The sequence below is a fragment of the Myxine glutinosa genome, chromosome 4 (assembly GCF_964187855.1).
Source record: "Myxine glutinosa chromosome 4, kmMyxGlut1.1, whole genome shotgun sequence".
Taxonomy (NCBI): domain Eukaryota; kingdom Metazoa; phylum Chordata; class Myxini; order Myxiniformes; family Myxinidae; genus Myxine; species Myxine glutinosa.
In genome coordinates, this window is record NC_136264.1 from 39,571,988 (window position 1) to 39,589,384 (window position 17,397).

Genomic DNA, 17,397 nt, shown 5'->3' on the forward strand with positions numbered 1-17,397 from the left:
GAATTGTTACTTGCGATGCCAGCTTACACCAGGAGGTGGTATACGCTACATTTACATGGGGAATTGGGATTCCTCCCCAACTGCCCCCCTCCCCTTTACACTCCCAGGACACATTTCCAGGACTATTCATTTAACTCCCAGGACTATTCATTCTTTAAAACTCCGTAAAACCTGCCCTTGCACCCCACGTGTCCAATAACCAGTTTTCAACTAATTCCATCCAGTGGTCCAGGAATGCATAGAAGTAAAAGAAACACACAAACAGTATACAGTATTATAGTTTACAAAGACAATTGTTGTGTCTCTCTCAGCTCCCCCTAGCCCCCCCCCCCACCCACCCCTGATCCCCGGGGGCTATGAATTTTCTTTATCACCAAACCTTGCATACCCTGAGTACAATCATCAATTTTCAACTCATTCTGTCCAGCGGTTTAGGAATGCAAAGAAGACAAACAAACCCAAAAACACTTTTCAAATTACATATAGTATATAACACTTCCCTCAATCATCCCACTCCACCCGACCCAACCCACCCTGAACTTCATCAATTACACGGTGGCCTTGCAGTTGAAAGTTTATTTCCATTAAACTTTGCAAACACTGAACATTTTAGTTGCAAAACATCTGAAGAGTTTATTCTGATAGTTCTCATTACAGGGCAGAGATCAACATCCAAGCATCATGATCTGGGAAGCTGTGGAACTGCATGAGGACTGGACATGGCTGCACTTGGGCCGAGCAAGATCTGAGCATGAGGGTTAGACAAAAAGGGAATGGTCAACAATTACTTTTAAAAAAACCAAAAAAACCATCAAACATTAACATGTGTTTTCTCTTTGACTGCCACTGGTAACCAAGTGCTACCTTCCGCATGGTTTGGTAGGCAGCAACTAAGGGGACTACCCTCACTGGCTTGCCAGTGGAGAGGGTGACTGTGACATCTTGTTAAAGGGCGGATGAGCTCCCTTCGGGAGCCAACGGCCATCCAGTAAGGAGATCCGGTTGGACTGGATTTTTTAGGTTGTAGGTTGTAGACAGCAACCGCTCAGGGTAGCACTACCGTTCGGACTTAGGAGCGTTAAAGTGGTGCCCGAAACCATCTTACACTCTCCGTGTCAGGATTGCTGGTCTTACTTTCTGTCTCATTCAAACTCGAGCTACTGGCCTAGCTTTAATCTCTTTCTTGCAAACAAACATCAGACACTTTTCTTCTCTTATATTTAAGGCCTGGCCTCGATTAGGACTATATAGCCTGTGACTGGAGCCTTCAACATAAATAAAAATAAATGGAACACTTGTGTGCGTTGCAGTCAGGGTGTTGCATAATCCACCGTTCGTTAGAGGATACATACGCAAGGCTCTTGACCTGTCTGCCAGCATTTACTGATGCAGAAAAACAGAAAATGGTTCCTGAACTCTTGAAGGTTGATGGCCATCATTGTTTCTTGACTGTCATACATTTTGATGATGTCTCTACTGTTGTGATTTCCCCTTTTCCTTCCATGGTTTTTGTTTTTCTTCAGCTTCCTGTTTATCCTCATTTTTGCTTACAATTTAACTTGTATTACTCATGATGCGTGATACCAGTCTCCCATAATAATTAAATCATCTCCTTTAGGCACCTGTTCTACCAGTTTCTGCAACTTTCCATAAAATACTACGGCATTAGATAACTAATGCGATACCACTCACCAATGCTGTCAGGGTGTCCTCGCTTATTTATTTTATTCTTTACGATCACTCCTCTGTGAGCTCTGGCTTCCCCGCTCTCCCCCCTCGCAAAAAATATCAGGTCATGCCAAGCATAAGGCAGCTGTGCAGTCTCTACACCCCTCACCCTTTTGTTTTTACTACCAAATCAATGTTATATAAACACAAGGTAGTACAGTATGTTGAAAACAAACTGAATTTGCACTACAAACCTACCAGACCAATAAACATTTCATTTTTTTTTTTTTAAGTTACAACTACCTGCAAAGGAAGGACCCACATTGAACCCCATCACCTGTCAAACAAAATCAAAACATGCACCTGTCTCTGCTGCTGCATTTGTTGTTGCTCCAGCTGCAGTTTCTCAGTTTCGAACACAACCGGAAGGACAAGTATCATGAACGATGTGGTGCCAACCCACAATGCCGATCGCACAAAACTGCACAACAAAACAATCGTATCATCGTTATCGGCAAGAAAACAGATGTCTAACATCCTGTCCATTATTCCTTCACAACCTGTTGGGTTGGGTTGATTTCATTGGTAAAACTAGCAGAATAAAAACCAGTCAAAATGACCTTTGACCCTTTTGGATTTTCAACCTTGAAAACGTGGGCTAAAACCGAAATTACACAGCAACAAAACCTTCATGTATTACACAAATTGGCCATCCCTTTATTTGGGCAGTGTATAGGCCATAGACCACTGCCGCAATCACTCCCGAAAATAATAAAAAATAACCCAGGTTACATAAATGAAACATGCCTTATGTGAAAACATAATACAATATTTACACAGCTCGGATAATATTCCAACTGCACTGGATTGCACCTGACATTCGCAGATTTGACATTCGCGGACCCCACATATTTGCAGTTAATAAAATGTGACCTGATACTACATTCACGGCCTCGCCTTGTGCTTCACTTTTCTGCGGGCGCAAAATGGTTTCTCGCACAATTATTTTATCATATATTTTTGATCGGGAACCCCGAGCGATTATTTAATGATATATCTGTTTAGTTTTAAGTCTAACGATTCCTTTAGTCTGCACACGATTGAAGTGTGTGATCCCAAAAGCACGTCTTCATCCCGGAAGTAGTTGCCGTTTTAACCACTATGAGGCCAAGCCTTGAAGGAAGACACAGCGCTCTGCATTATCTTACGAAGATACACGTCGAGTTTAAATTGCGTAATTTTAAACATCCTGGCATCGCAGTCCTTGTGTTAGAATTTCATTTTAGATCCAAAATAAAAGTTCATTTTTACTTACTGTACCGTGAACCAACCTCGCTGATTGGTGCAAGATTCACACTTTGGGGATGTGGTGTAAATCAAGACGTGCTTTGGGGACCATGCAAGAATGAAGGAAAACAAACGGTTCGTTTTTGATAAAGTAACATGACACTCGTGGCAAAAGACTGAGCTAACCTTTTGGAAAGGTTTACCGTATTTTTTTTTTTTATGTGCATTTGTGTTCTTAAACTTATTAAAATTTTCCCTAATTAATCACGAAGCACCGGAAACCTATCCCCATTTTTCCATTGAAACATTGCCCTGATATTTGCGGTATTTTCCAGACACATATCCCCGTGAATGTCGGGGTCTTACAGTATATAGAAAACATGAATAGAAGGGTGGGAGAAGGAGAAATAACAAAATAGAGAGGTGCCTGGGAGATGGGAATAGAGTGCGAGGAGGAAAATGGAATGACGGGACTGGTTGGGAAGACATTTGGTTAAAGAAAGCATATTCCACTGAAACGAATGAACTATGGATGGCAAGTATGGAGTTGAGTGGTTTGTTAGAATTTGCTATGCACCAGATCCTGTCTGTTTTTGAAGCCACACAGAGCCAAACCCCATTGGTGTTTGGATCGAAACATCCATGAAAAGATGAGGGAGGGCATCATCGCTGAGTTGATCATGTTCTCCCCTCTGAACTATCTGGCCACTGATTTGTTCCCCACAAGGAGTCAAATTGTACTACTCTCCCCCTCCCCGAATGACAAATAACTCATTCTGATATTGCACAACATCTGTAAGGGATGCCATTTATGAAACAATCTTACACAATAGGTCAGGATAATAGCTCAGGCATTCCACAGTCTGGCAACCTGATCCACTTATTAATATCTCTGCCTATGGCGTATATGGCTGCATTCATTCCTGGCTTTCTCAACTTGCGCAATCATCGCATCTCTATCAATGGAACCCCCTCTCCTCTCCTCATACTCTTCTTCACTTCCTCTTCTCAAAATGGCAGCTGCCCAATATAGTGTATTGGGCTGTTTCATTCCTCATCTGTATTAATGACCTCTAATGCTCTAAATCATTCTTTTTACAGACTCCTCGACATTGTGTCACGCAGCACATCACACCACGAGGCAGACTGCAGAGTCTGGAAATCATTAGTTGCTGGTCGGTGTAGTAAGTGGAATATATTAGTTCCTGGAAAATCTCCGTCTCTCCCTGTCGCTCTGGAAGGATCATCCTATCTACTTTGATGGTCATCCACAAGGAGACATTGAACGTCTAGGTTTCACCATCAGCCAAGATCTCTCTGAGGCAGAACAAGGTATCAATAGTCAGATTCACTATGTTTTTTCGTTCAAAATTTTTGGAGATTAGCAAAACTATACATTTTTGGAATATTCAGAGCATGAGTAATCCAAAAATTAATGTTTACATTTGCGGAGACACCTTTGCGAAAATGACACTCAGGACAGTGATGAAGATCTGTAAAAGCATATTCCTGAACGGTATAGACCTCGTAGATCCTGTGTATAGGACTTATAGTTCAATCTGATACTACCTATAACTTCCTATAACAACCTATAACTTCAAAGGACTTGCAATATCATGTATTATTTAATACAATTATATCACAAATATAAAGACAATGGTTTTCAATTACCTTTGTTTGTTGCTTTTCTATAATCCTGAGCACTATTTTGAGGCCTTTATTGGATTCCTTGACCCAGAAAACATAGGATTAGCATATTTAATTAAGTCTCTAGGTTGACGAGAAGCCGAGATCGCGCAAAATATGTATTTTATGGCGGCCATTTTAAAAATCCAAAATGGCGGCCATGCAGGTGTCTGTGCAAATGCCAACATGGATTTTCGGATTCTCCACGCTCTGAAGATTCCAACAATGTACAGGTTTGCTAATCCCAAATTTTTGAAAGAAATTATATTTGTTAACATAGTGAACCTGACTATCTTCATCACTGTCCTGAGTGTCATTTTCGCAAAGGTGTCTACGCAAATGTAAACATTAATTTTTGGATTCCTCATGCTCTGAATATTCCAAAAATGTATAGTTTTGCTAATCTCCCAAAAATTTGAACGAAATTATATTTGTTAACATAGTGAACCTGACTACAAAGCTGTCATGCAAAACCAGCTGCAGATTGGACATCCTCCTCAGTCATTCATTGAAAAAACCCAGAATGACCCACAGCTTACAATGACTTTGCCCAAAGAACAATGTCATATGGGCTCAGGGGGCCACCGCGCCAAAGCATGGCCTTGCGGCCGCATCATAAGCAGGTCAGTCAACTCTGCTTTTTTCCATCTTAAAACCACGAATCCCCTACAGACGAGCTCCCTCTGCTCTCTCAGCCTTTACATCATCCTGCCCCAACTCCAGCATGCACACTTCCTTTCAGGATGGTTCAATTCCCAAAATCTAGGGTTACTGCACACTACCACTCTGTTCCTTACCTTGATGGGACTGCCTTGCTGAGGCTAATAAAAATAATGCTCTCTCCCCCCCCCCTCCCCTCCTCTCCCCAGGGATTCAAGCAGGCAGGACACCACCATCAATGTCATCGCCGATCGCTGCGTTTAATCTTTTCTTCTTTAACCCTCATTCACATGACCTTACCTCACTGAACCATCGTCCTTCCAGGTTATGGTTCTCTCGCATTCTGTGTGTCCAAATGTTGCACCTCTGTCAGTTCACCGACTTTTTACCCTCCATCACCTCACTCTTCTTCATTCATCCAGAATTCAATTCAACAGTCAACACCTCCATCACATTTTGGGCATTGAGAGGAAGACATCCCCCTAATATAGTAATATCCCCCTAATATAGTAATATCCCCCTAATATAGTAATATCCCCCTGATATAGTAATATCCCCCTAATATAGTAATATCCCCCTAATATAGTAATATCCCCCTAATATAGTAATATCCCCCTGATATAGTAATATCCCCCTAATATAGTAATATCCCCCTGATATAGTAATATCCCCCTGATATAGTAATATCCCCCTAATATAGTAATATCCCCCTGATATAGTAATATCCCCCTAATATAGTAATATCCCCCTAATATAGTAATATCCCCCTGATATAGTAATATCCCCCTGATATAGTAATATCCCCCTGATATAGTAATATCCCCCTAATATAGTAATATCCCCCTGATATAGTAATATCCCCCTAATATAGTAATATCCCCCTAATATAGTAATATCCCCCTAATATAGTAATATCCCCCTAATATAGTAATATCCCCCTGATATAGTAATATCCCCCTGATATAGTAATATCCCCCTAATATAGTAATATCCCCCTGATATAGTAATATCCCCCTGATATAGTAATATCCCCCTGATATAGTAATATCCCCCTAATATAGTAATATCCCCCTAATATAGTAATATCCCCCTAATATAGTAATATCCCCCTAATATAGTAATATCCCCCTAATATAGTAATATCCCCCTAATATAGTAATATCCCCCTAATATAGTAATATCCCCCTAATATAGTAATATCCCCCTGATATAGTAATATCCCCCTGATATAGTAATATCCCCCTGATATAGTAATATCCCCCTGATATAGTAATATCCCCCTAATATAGTAATATCCCCCTAATATAGTAATATCCCTCTAATATAGTAATATCCCCCTGATATAGTAATATCCCCCTGATATAGTAATATCCCCCTAATATAGTAATATCCCCCTAATATAGTAATATCCACCTAATATAGTAATATCCCCCTGATATAGTAATATCCCCCTGATATAGTAATATCCCCCTGATATAGTAATATCCCCCTGATATAGTAATATCCCTCTAATATAGTAATATCCCCCTGATATAGTAATATCCCCCTAATATAGTATTGACATGGGCATTGAGGAAGTTAGGAGTGGAGGAATGGTTGATCAGAGTAGTGATGGCAATGTACAAAAGAGCATGCACAGCTGTAAGGACGAAGGACGGGAACAGTGGTGAGTTTGAGGTGAAGGTGGGAGTGCATCAGGGGTCGGTACTAAGTCCACTACTATTTGTAGCTGTCATGGAGGTGCTGGCTCAGAACGTAAAGGAGGGTTTACCGTGGGAGTTGTATGCAGATGATCTAGTGTTGATTGCGGAAAGTATGGATGGACTGAAGGAAAAGATGAACACGTGGAAGGAATGTATGGAGACAAAAGGTCTGAAGGTGAATATCGGAAAGACGAAGGTGATGGCAAGTGGTAAAGCATGTGGTGAGGTGGAAAGAACTGGGAAGTGGCCCTGTGCTGTGTGCAGGAAGGGTGTCGGAGTGAACTCCATTCAATGTACAATGTGCGCTGAGTGGGTTCATCAAAAATGTAGTGGTCTGAGAGGGTCATTAACCAGTGTGGCAGCTACATTCAAATGTAAGGTGTGCACAGAGGGAGCTGCAGATGGAGGAAATGTTGAGTTGGATCTTGGAGACGGTGTGAAGCTGGAAGGTGTGAAAACATTTTGCTACCTCGGAGACATGCTGAATGGAGAAGGTGGATCAGACTCGGCAACGGTTGCTCGAGTGAGATGTGCATGGAAGAAGTTTCGGGAACTGAGTGGCGTGCTGATGAGGAGGGGAGTGTCGCTGAAGCTGAAGGGAAAGGTGTATGCCGCATGTGTGAGAAGTGTTATGATTTATGGGAGCGAGACATGGGTAATGAACGTAGAGCAGCAACGAAGGTTGGAAAGGGTGGAAATGCGAATGGTTCGGTGGATGTGTGGAGTATCGTTGAGAGAGAGGAAGACAAATGATGAATTGCGAAAGATGATGGGAATAGAGCCTGTGATTGATGCTGTGAAGAGGAACAGGTTGAGATGGTTTGGTCATGTGTTGAGGAAGGATGAAAGTGACTGGTTGAGAAGAGTGATGGAAATGAATGTAGAAGGAAGCAGAGGACGGGGAAGACCGAGAAAGACTTGGCTAAAGATGGTGGAAGAAGAAATGCGGGCAAGGGGGTTAACAAGGAGAGATGCAGAAAATAGGGCAAAATGGAGAAGATTGTCATGGGGACTGCAAGGCTAACCCCCGCTCTAGCAGGGGAAATGGCCTTTAAAATGCATGTTGTTGTTGTTGTAGTCAACAAGCTTGTATTATTGTACCATGCCATGTACAGTGTGCACCGACGACGTCCCTCTACCTGTATAAGCATTGAGTGGACGACATGGTAAAGCGAGCAGATGTTGCAGCTGCTCTGCAAACCTTCGCTGGAAACATCTCGGTGAGACCCCACAAGCGTTCGGACAAAGTCTCATCCAACTGCAACACACAACGCAACATTGCACGGTGGAGAGATTTTCATAACTGTCACGTATGAAGAAACCAAACAAACATTTGCAGGGAAACCATTTCTCCGAGATAACCTCAGGATGGGTCCTGGTGTCCGGCCGTACGTACATCCGTTAGCATTTGACGAAAATATCTTCTCACAAACTACCTGACCGATATGGACCAAATTTAGTATGATGCATCAGGACAGCAAGATCTCATGGGGTTGTGCTCCCCATCCTGGATCCGGCCATTTAAGGGAGTTTTGCCCAAATTGGGAATTTCACCTCAAATTCAGTGAATTTAAAAATATTATTCCCAGAAACTGTGGGGAAATAACCATCAGGCCCCCACGGGGCTATTTTCTTTTTATAAAGATAGTATTTTCAACATCACCATAAACAACGCTGAGGCATGTCCAAGGTCTCAGCAAGTTTGGTCTGACGAAATTTCAACACTCACAATCAACAGCAATAGCTGAAAACATGTTGCGAGATTCTTGAACTGTTCAACGCGGAATTCACCCCACTTTATCACCTGCCTGGTAACTGGTAATGAGATATGGTTTCACTACCGGGATCATTAAACCAAATTGGAGTCCACGCAAATTAAAGCACGAGGGAGTACAACCACCCAATAAATAATTTCACACCAAATCCTGAGCCGGTAACAACGTCGACTCCATTTTCCTGGATACGAACGAAGGGAATGGATCTTCATTCACAATCTACAGATATGGAGAGGGGGAGAGTACCTCTCCATCATTCTGCTGAATGAATACATCTGCCTTCTTACCACTCCATCATTCCACCTAACAATCTCCATCCTGCCTGTCTCTCCCCATGTTTCTCTCTGCCTCTCCATATCGACTTCACCCCCTCTCCATAACTACTTCACCCCCTCTCCATATCTACTTCACCCCCTCTCCATATCGACTTCACCCCCTCTCCATATCGACTTCACCCCCTCTCCATATCGACTTCACCCCCTCTCCATATCGACTTCACCCCCTCTCCATATCGACTTCACCCCCTCTCCATATCGACTTCACCCCCTCTCCATATCGACTTCACCCCCTCTCCATATCGACTTCACCCCCTCTCCATATCGACTTCACCCCCTCTCCATATCGACTTCACCCCCTCTCCATATCGACTTCACCCCCTCTCCATATCGACTTCACCCCCTCTCCATATCGACTTCACCCCCTCTCCATATCGACTTCACCCCCTCTCCATATCGACTTCACCCCCTCTCCATATCGACTTCACCCCCTCTCCATATCGACTTCACCCCCTCTCCATATCGACTTCACCCCCTCTCCATATCGACTTCACCCCCTCTCCATATCGACTTCACCCCCTCTCCATATCGACTTCACCCCCTCTCCATATCGACTTCACCCCCTCTCCATATCGACTTCACCCCCTCTCCATATCTAGTTCACCCCCTCTCCATATCTAGTTCACCCCCTCTCCATAGCTACTTCACCCCCTCTCCATAGCTACTTCACCCCCTCTCCATAGCTACTTCACCCCCTCTCCATAGCTACTTCACCCCCTCTCCATAGCTACTTCACCCCCTCTCCATAGCTACTTCACCCCCTCTCCATAGCTACTTCACCCCCTCTCCATAGCTACTTCACCCCCTCTCCATAGCTACTTCACCCCCTCTCCATAGCTACTTCACCCCCTCTCCATAGCTACTTCACCCCCTCTCCATAGCTACTTCACCCCCTCTCCATAGCTACTTCACCCCCTCTCCATAGCTACTTCACCCCCTCTCCATAGCTACTTCACCCCCTCTCCATAACTACTTCACCCCCTCTCCATATCGACTTCACCCCCTCTCCATATCGACTTCACCCCCTCTCCATATCGACTTCACCCCCTCTCCATATCGACTTCACCCCCTCTCCATATCGACTTCACCCCCTCTCCATATCGACTTCACCCCCTCTCCATATCGACTTCACCCCCTCTCCATATCGACTTCACCCCCTCTCCATAGCTACTTCACCCCCTCTCCATAGCTACTTCACCCCCTCTCCATAGCTACTTCACCCCCTCTCCATAGCTACTTCACCCCCTCTCCATATCGACTTCACCCCCTCTCCATATCGACTTCACCCCCTCTCCATATCGACTTCACCCCCTCTCCATATCGACTTCACCCCCTCTCCATATCGACTTCACCCCCTCTCCATATCGACTTCACCCCCTCTCCATATCGACTTCACCCCCTCTCCATATCGACTTCACCCCCTCTCCATATCGACTTCACCCCCTCTCCATATCGACTTCACCCCCTCTCCATATCGACTTCACCCCCTCTCCATATCGACTTCACCCCCTCTCCATATCGACTTCACCCCCTCTCCATATCGACTTCACCCCCTCTCCATATCGATTTCACCCCCTCTCCATATCGACTTCACCCCCTCTCCATATCGACTTCACCCCCTCTCCATAGCTACTTCACCCCCTCTCCATAGCTACTTCACCCCCTCTCCATAGCTACTTCACCCCCTCTCCATAGCTACTTCACCCCCTCTCCATAACTACTTCACCCCCTCTCCATAACTACTTCACCCCCTCTCCATATCGACTTCACCCCCTCTCCATATCGACTTCACCCCCTCTCCATATCGACTTCACCCCCTCTCCATATCGACTTCACCCCCTCTCCATATCGACTTCACCCCCTCTCCATATCGACTTCACCCCCTCTCCATATCGACTTCACCCCCTCTCCATATCGACTTCACCCCCTCTCCATATCGACTTCACCCCCTCTCCATATCGACTTCACCCCCTCTCCATATCGACTTCACCCCCTCTCCATATCGACTTCACCCCCTCTCCATATCGACTTCACCCCCTCTCCATATCGACTTCACCCCCTCTCCATATCGACTTCACCCCCTCTCCATATCGACTTCACCCCCTCTCCATATCGACTTCACCCCCTCTCCATATCGACTTCACCCCCTCTCCATATCGACTTCACCCCCTCTCCATATCGACTTCACACCCTCTCCATATCGACTTCACCCCCTCCCCATATCGACTTCACCCCCTCTCCATATCGACTTCACCCCCTCTCCATATCGACTTCACCCCCTCTCCATAACTACTTCACCCCTCTCCATATCGACTTCACCCCCTCTCCATATCGACTTCACCCCCTCTCCATATCGACTTCACCCCCTCTCCATATCGACTTCACCCCCTCTCCATATCGACTTCACCCCCTCTCCATATCGACTTCACCCCCTCTCCATATCGACTTCACCCCCTCTCCATATCGACTTCACCCCCTCTCCATATCGACTTCACCCCCTCTCCATATCGACTTCACCCCCTCTCCATATCGACTTCACCCCCTCTCCATATCGACTTCACCCCCTCTCCATATCGACTTCACCCCCTCTCCATATCGACTTCACCCCCTCTCCATATCGACTTCACCCCCTCTCCATATCGACTTCACCCCCTCTCCATATCGACTTCACCCCCTCTCCATATCGACTTCACCCCCTCTCCATATCGACTTCACCCCCTCTCCATATCGACTTCACCCCCTCTCCATATCGACTTCACCCCCTCTCCATATCGACTTCACCCCCTCTCCATATCTAGTTCACCCCCTCTCCATATCTAGTTCACCCCCTCTCCATAGCTACTTCACCCCCTCGCCATGGCTACTTCACCCCCTCTCCATGGCTACTTCACCCCCTCTCCATAGCTACTTCACCCCCTCTCCATAGCTACTTCACCCCCTCTCCATAGCTACTTCACCCCCTCTCCATAGCTACTTCACCCCCTCGCCATGGCTACTTCACCCCCTCTCCATAGCTACTTCACCCCCTCTCCATAGCTACTTCACCCCCTCTCCATAGCTACTTCACCCCCTCTCCATAGCTACTTCACCCCCTCTCCATAGCTACTTCACCCCCTCTCCATAGCTACTTCACCCCCTCTCCATAGCTACTTCACCCCCTCTCCATAGCTACTTCACCCCCTCTCCATAGCTACTTCACCCCCTCTCCATAGCTACTTCACCCCCTCTCCATAGCTACTTCACCCCCTCTCCATAGCTACTTCACCCCCTCTCCATAGCTACTTCACCCCCTCTCCATATCGACTTCACCCCCTCTCCATATCGACTTCACCCCCTCCCCATATCGACTTCACCCCCTCTCCATATCGACTTCACCCCCTCTCCATATCGACTTCACCCCCTCTCCATATCGACTTCACCCCCTCTCCATAGCTACTTCACCCCCTCTCCATATCGACTTCACCCCCTCTCCATATCGACTTCACCCCCTCCCCATATCGACTTCACCCCCTCTCCATATCGACTTCACCCCCTCTCCATATCGACTTCACCCCCTCTCCATATCGACTTCACCCCCTCTCCATAGCTACTTCACCCCCTCTCCATAGCTACTTCACCCCCTCTCCATAGCTACTTCACCCCCTCTCCATAGCTACTTCACCCCCTCTCCATAGCTACTTCACCCCCTCTCCATATCGACTTCACCCCCTCTCCATATCGACTTCACCCCCTCTCCATATCGACTTCACCCCCTCTCCATATCGACTTCACCCCCTCTCCATATCGACTTCACCCCCTCTCCATATCGACTTCACCCCCTCTCCATATCGACTTCACCCCCTCTCCATATCGACTTCACCCCCTCTCCATATCGACTTCACCCCCTCTCCATATCGACTTCACCCCCTCTCCATATCGACTTCACCCCCTCTCCATATCGACTTCACCCCCTCTCCATATCGACTTCACCCCCTCTCCATATCGACTTCACCCCCTCTCCATATCGACTTCACCCCCTCTCCATATCGACTTCACCCCCTCTCCATATCGACTTCACCCCCTCTCCATATCGACTTCACCCCCTCTCCATATCGACTTCACCCCCTCTCCATAACTACTTCACCCCCTCTCCATATCGACTTCACCCCCTCTCCATATCGACTTCACCCCCTCTCCATATCGACTTCACCCCCTCTCCATATCGACTTCACCCCCTCTCCATAGCTACTTCACCCCCTCTCCATAGCTACTTCACCCCCTCTCCATAGCTACTTCACCCCCTCTCCATAGCTACTTCACCCCCTCTCCATATCGACTTCACCCCCTCTCCATATCGACTTCACCCCCTCTCCATATCGACTTCACCCCCTCTCCATATCGACTTCACCCCCTCTCCATATCGACTTCACCCCCTCTCCATATCGACTTCACCCCCTCTCCATATCGACTTCACCCCCTCTCCATATCGACTTCACCCCCTCTCCATATCGACTTCACCCCCTCTCCATATCGACTTCACCCCCTCTCCATATCGACTTCACCCCCTCTCCATATCGACTTCACCCCCTCTCCATATCGACTTCACCCCCTCTCCATATCGACTTCACCCCCTCTCCATATCGACTTCACCCCCTCTCCATATCGACTTCACCCCCTCTCCATATCGACTTCACCCCCTCTCCATATCGACTTCACCCCCTCTCCATATCGACTTCACCCCCTCTCCATATCGACTTCACCCCCTCTCCATATCGACTTCACCCCCTCTCCATATCGACTTCACCCCCTCTCCATATCGACTTCACCCCCTCTCCATATCGACTTCACCCCCTCTCCATACCTGTCCACGCCCCTCTGCATACCTGTCCGTCCCCCTCTGCATACCTGTCCGTCCCCCTCTGCATACCTGTCCGTCCCCCTCTGCATACCTGTCCGTCCCCCTCTGCATACCTGTCCGTCCCCCTCTGCATACCTGTCCGTCCCCCTCTGCATACCTGTCCGTCCCCCTCTGCATACCTGTCCGTCCCCCTCTGCATACCTGTCCGTCCCCCTCTGCATACCTGTCCGTCCCCCTCTGCATACCTGTCCGTCCCCCTCTGCATACCTGTCCGTCCCCCTCTGCATACCTGTCCGTCCCCCTCTGCATACCTGTCCGTCCCCCTCTGCATACCTGTCCGTCCCCCTCTGCATACCTGTCCGTCCCCCTCTGCATACATGTCCGTCCCCCTCTGCATACATGTCCGTCCCCCTCTGCATACATGTCCGTCCCCCTCTGCATACATGTCCGTCCCCCTCTGCATACCTGTCCGTCCCCCTCTGCATACCTGTCCGTCCCCCTCTGCATACCTGTCCGTCCCCCTCTGCATACCTGTCCGTCCCCCTCTGCATACCTGTCCGTCCCCCTCTGCATACCTGTCCGTCCCCCTCTGCATACCTGTCCGTCCCCCTCTGCATACCTGTCCGTCCCCCTCTGCATACCTGTCCGTCCCCCTCTGCATACCTGTCCGTCCCCCTCTGCATACCTGTCCGTCCCCCTCTGCATACCTGTCCGTCCCCCTCTGCATACCTGTCCGTCCCCCTCTGCATACCTGTCCGTCCCCCTCTGCATACCTGTCCGTCCCCCTCTGCATACCAGTCCGTCCCCCTCTGCATACCTGTCCGTCCCCCTCTGCATACCTGTCCGTCCCCCTCTGCATATCTGTCCGTCCCCCTCTGCATATCTGTCCGTCCCCCTCTGCATATCTGTCCGTCCCCCTCTGCATATCTGTCCGTCCCCCTCTGCATATCTGTCCGTCCCCCTCTGCATATCTGTCCGTCCCCCTCTGCATATCTGTCCGTCCCCCTCTGCATATCTGTCCGTCCCCCTCTGCATATCTGTCCGTCCCCCTCTGCATATCTGTCCGTCCCCCTCTGCATATCTGTCCGTCCCCCTCTGCATATCTGTCCGTCCCCCTCTGCATATCTGTCCGTCCCCCTCTGCATATCTGTCCGTCCCCCTCTGCATATCTGTCCGTCCCCCTCTGCATATCTGTCCGTCCCCCTCTGCATATCTGTCCGTCCCCCTCTGCATATCTGTCCGTCCCCCTCTGCATATCTGTCCGCCCCCCTCTGCATATCTGTCCGTCCCCCTCTGCATATCTGTCCGTCCCCCTCTGCATATCTGTCCGTCCCCCTCTGCATATCTCTCTCTCTCTTATACCAGCCTCGGTGGTGTAATTATTAGACTAGACTGTCTGCTCCGAGTGTGGGCGGTTGGTGGTTAAATCCACGGCCCTCATAATCAAGCATCAAAAATGGAACGTGCTGCTTTCCTGCTCGATGTTCAGCATTTTAAAACGACAGAGCACGGACAAACATCGAGGTTGGCTCTCGGTCACCATTGTGCGAAGCCCTAATTTTTAACTTCATCACCGAAGGTGGACGGATGCTATGTTTTCATCCTCGTGTCTTTGTTATCAGATATCTGCAGAAGTTGTGGACAGATTCGGACGAAATTCTCGCCTTTTCTTCATGAAACGCCCTGGGATCCTCAACAGCCATCGTACGAACGCTAGCAGACGGGACACCCGGCTTAACATCCATCCGAGAGACGCACTTTGTGGTGGAGGACAGACCGTCTTTGGAGCACACAAAGCGTGCATTGAAGCATTACTTTATATTAATCGGTGAACGTTCCTTAATATTAATAGGCTACCTATAGTCCACGTGCTGTAAGGGGGCCGAAACGAAAGCACAAAACACGCGGATAGTGTCCGTGACGTAATTCCAGTACGGTAAGGCAAAGCCGATGACCACGTGAATCCGCGTTCTTATGACGAATCATCTTCATAATCGACAAATAAGTGTCTAACTAGAGCTACAGTACGGTATGTCCTAATTCTCTTTGACTCACATCATCTTCATCCTCATCCTCGTTCGCCCTGCAACGAGCAGAGTCTTCATCCCCAGCCGCCATACCTGCTCACGTGACGTTTCTGGGACCAATCACGAGGCGTTTCCGGATCATCACGTTTGAATGACTATTTCGAGGTGAAACGTATGAAAAGCAATTTGTCCTCGATAGTGTCGGAGCGCCGAGCTGTAGGAAGAGGAGGTGATCGCAATTCTGTCTGATGACACGATTACCGTTGTCCCGCAGATTCGACTGTAAACGTCCACCGTGTCACGGCGCAGGGACACGCCCTCTTTCCAAGGTCAGGTGAAGCCAACTCCTTGTCTCCGCCCCTCTGGTGGTAACAGGGGCACTGCATCAGCAGCACGGCAGCGCTCCTGGAAAATGATGCAACCAGCAACCAGAGGCTGCATATGAAACAGCAATGGAGTTTTATATCCATTCGACCGTGTATTTTCTTACTCTTTCTTCATATTTTACCCGCAGCGCCTGTGAAAGCTTCGAGATCACGACCCAGAACAGCAGCATGGCAAGAGGACGTGAACACCTGAGTGGAAGAAGTAACATCAAAAGTAACACCATGTAAAATTACTGCAGATTTCGATTGTTACCATACTGTAGATTGAGTTCCTGCTTCTAACTCACTTTGCCCAAAAATGTGACTCAACTACTTCTTGCACTCAAGTCTTCATATTGTTGCGGATATGAGATTGGCATCCATCCAAATCCGCTTGTAAATATTCCCCTATTTCCTCCATACTTCCCAACTATCCCCAATCCCCCATTCCCTAGTCCCATTTCCTGTAAACAACACTCTGTAGACCCGACCTCCCCCTATTTCCCCCATTAAATGTCGCATCCAGGTCCACCGCATCTCACGTAGACAACTATAGGACATCTTGCTAGTTCTTCTTAGTCTATGTCAGTTAAGGACTCGTTTCCATTAATTCTGACTCTTCGTTGCACCAGAATGTGATTGTATGGCACCGTTAGGAAGTTTAGGACCTCCCAATACCTCCCCGCAGCTCTTCCTCATGGTACAACAACAACAACAACAACAGCGGCGGCGGCGCGGGGAGTGTGCGTCCTCACTCCGGCTTGGTTGGTAGGGGGTGTTGAAAGGGCACCAAGCCTTTCCAACGAGCCGCCATCGAGCATGTGCTCGACGGGGTTACCACGTAGGGGCTCGCTGTCAGCTCCTCGTCAAGGGCGGAGCCCGGTAACCCCCCGCACCCAATAGAAGCGGCGGACCGATCCCATCTGGGGCGGAGCCAACGAGCCGAGGGCGTGTCACTCCCCGCTGAGCATGCGCAGGAAGAGGGAGGTGACGTCAGATGCGCGCAGAGCTGAAGGAGAAAGGACGCACCCTCCGAGCGCCGAGAGACCTCCCA

General features: G+C 48.0%; 2 protein-coding genes across 2 annotated transcripts in view; both read right to left on the bottom strand.

Annotated features, from left to right (window-relative positions):
* The window catches only part of LOC144891699 (uncharacterized), a 1,187,956-nt gene that overhangs the window by 354,650 nt on the left and 815,909 nt on the right, over window positions 1-17,397 (bottom strand). The gene's annotated exons all lie outside the window — the stretch shown is intronic.
* TOMM22 (translocase of outer mitochondrial membrane 22) lies at window positions 562-16,283 on the bottom strand. Its single transcript, XM_068112208.2, has 4 exons — window positions 16,007-16,283; window positions 8,144-8,262; window positions 2,032-2,149; window positions 562-745 (listed from the first exon to the last, which is right to left on the bottom strand). The coding sequence occupies exons 1-4, from the start codon at window positions 16,067-16,069 to the stop codon at window positions 680-682; spliced, it is 366 nt and encodes a 121-aa protein (XP_067968309.1). The 5' UTR covers window positions 16,070-16,283; the 3' UTR covers window positions 562-679.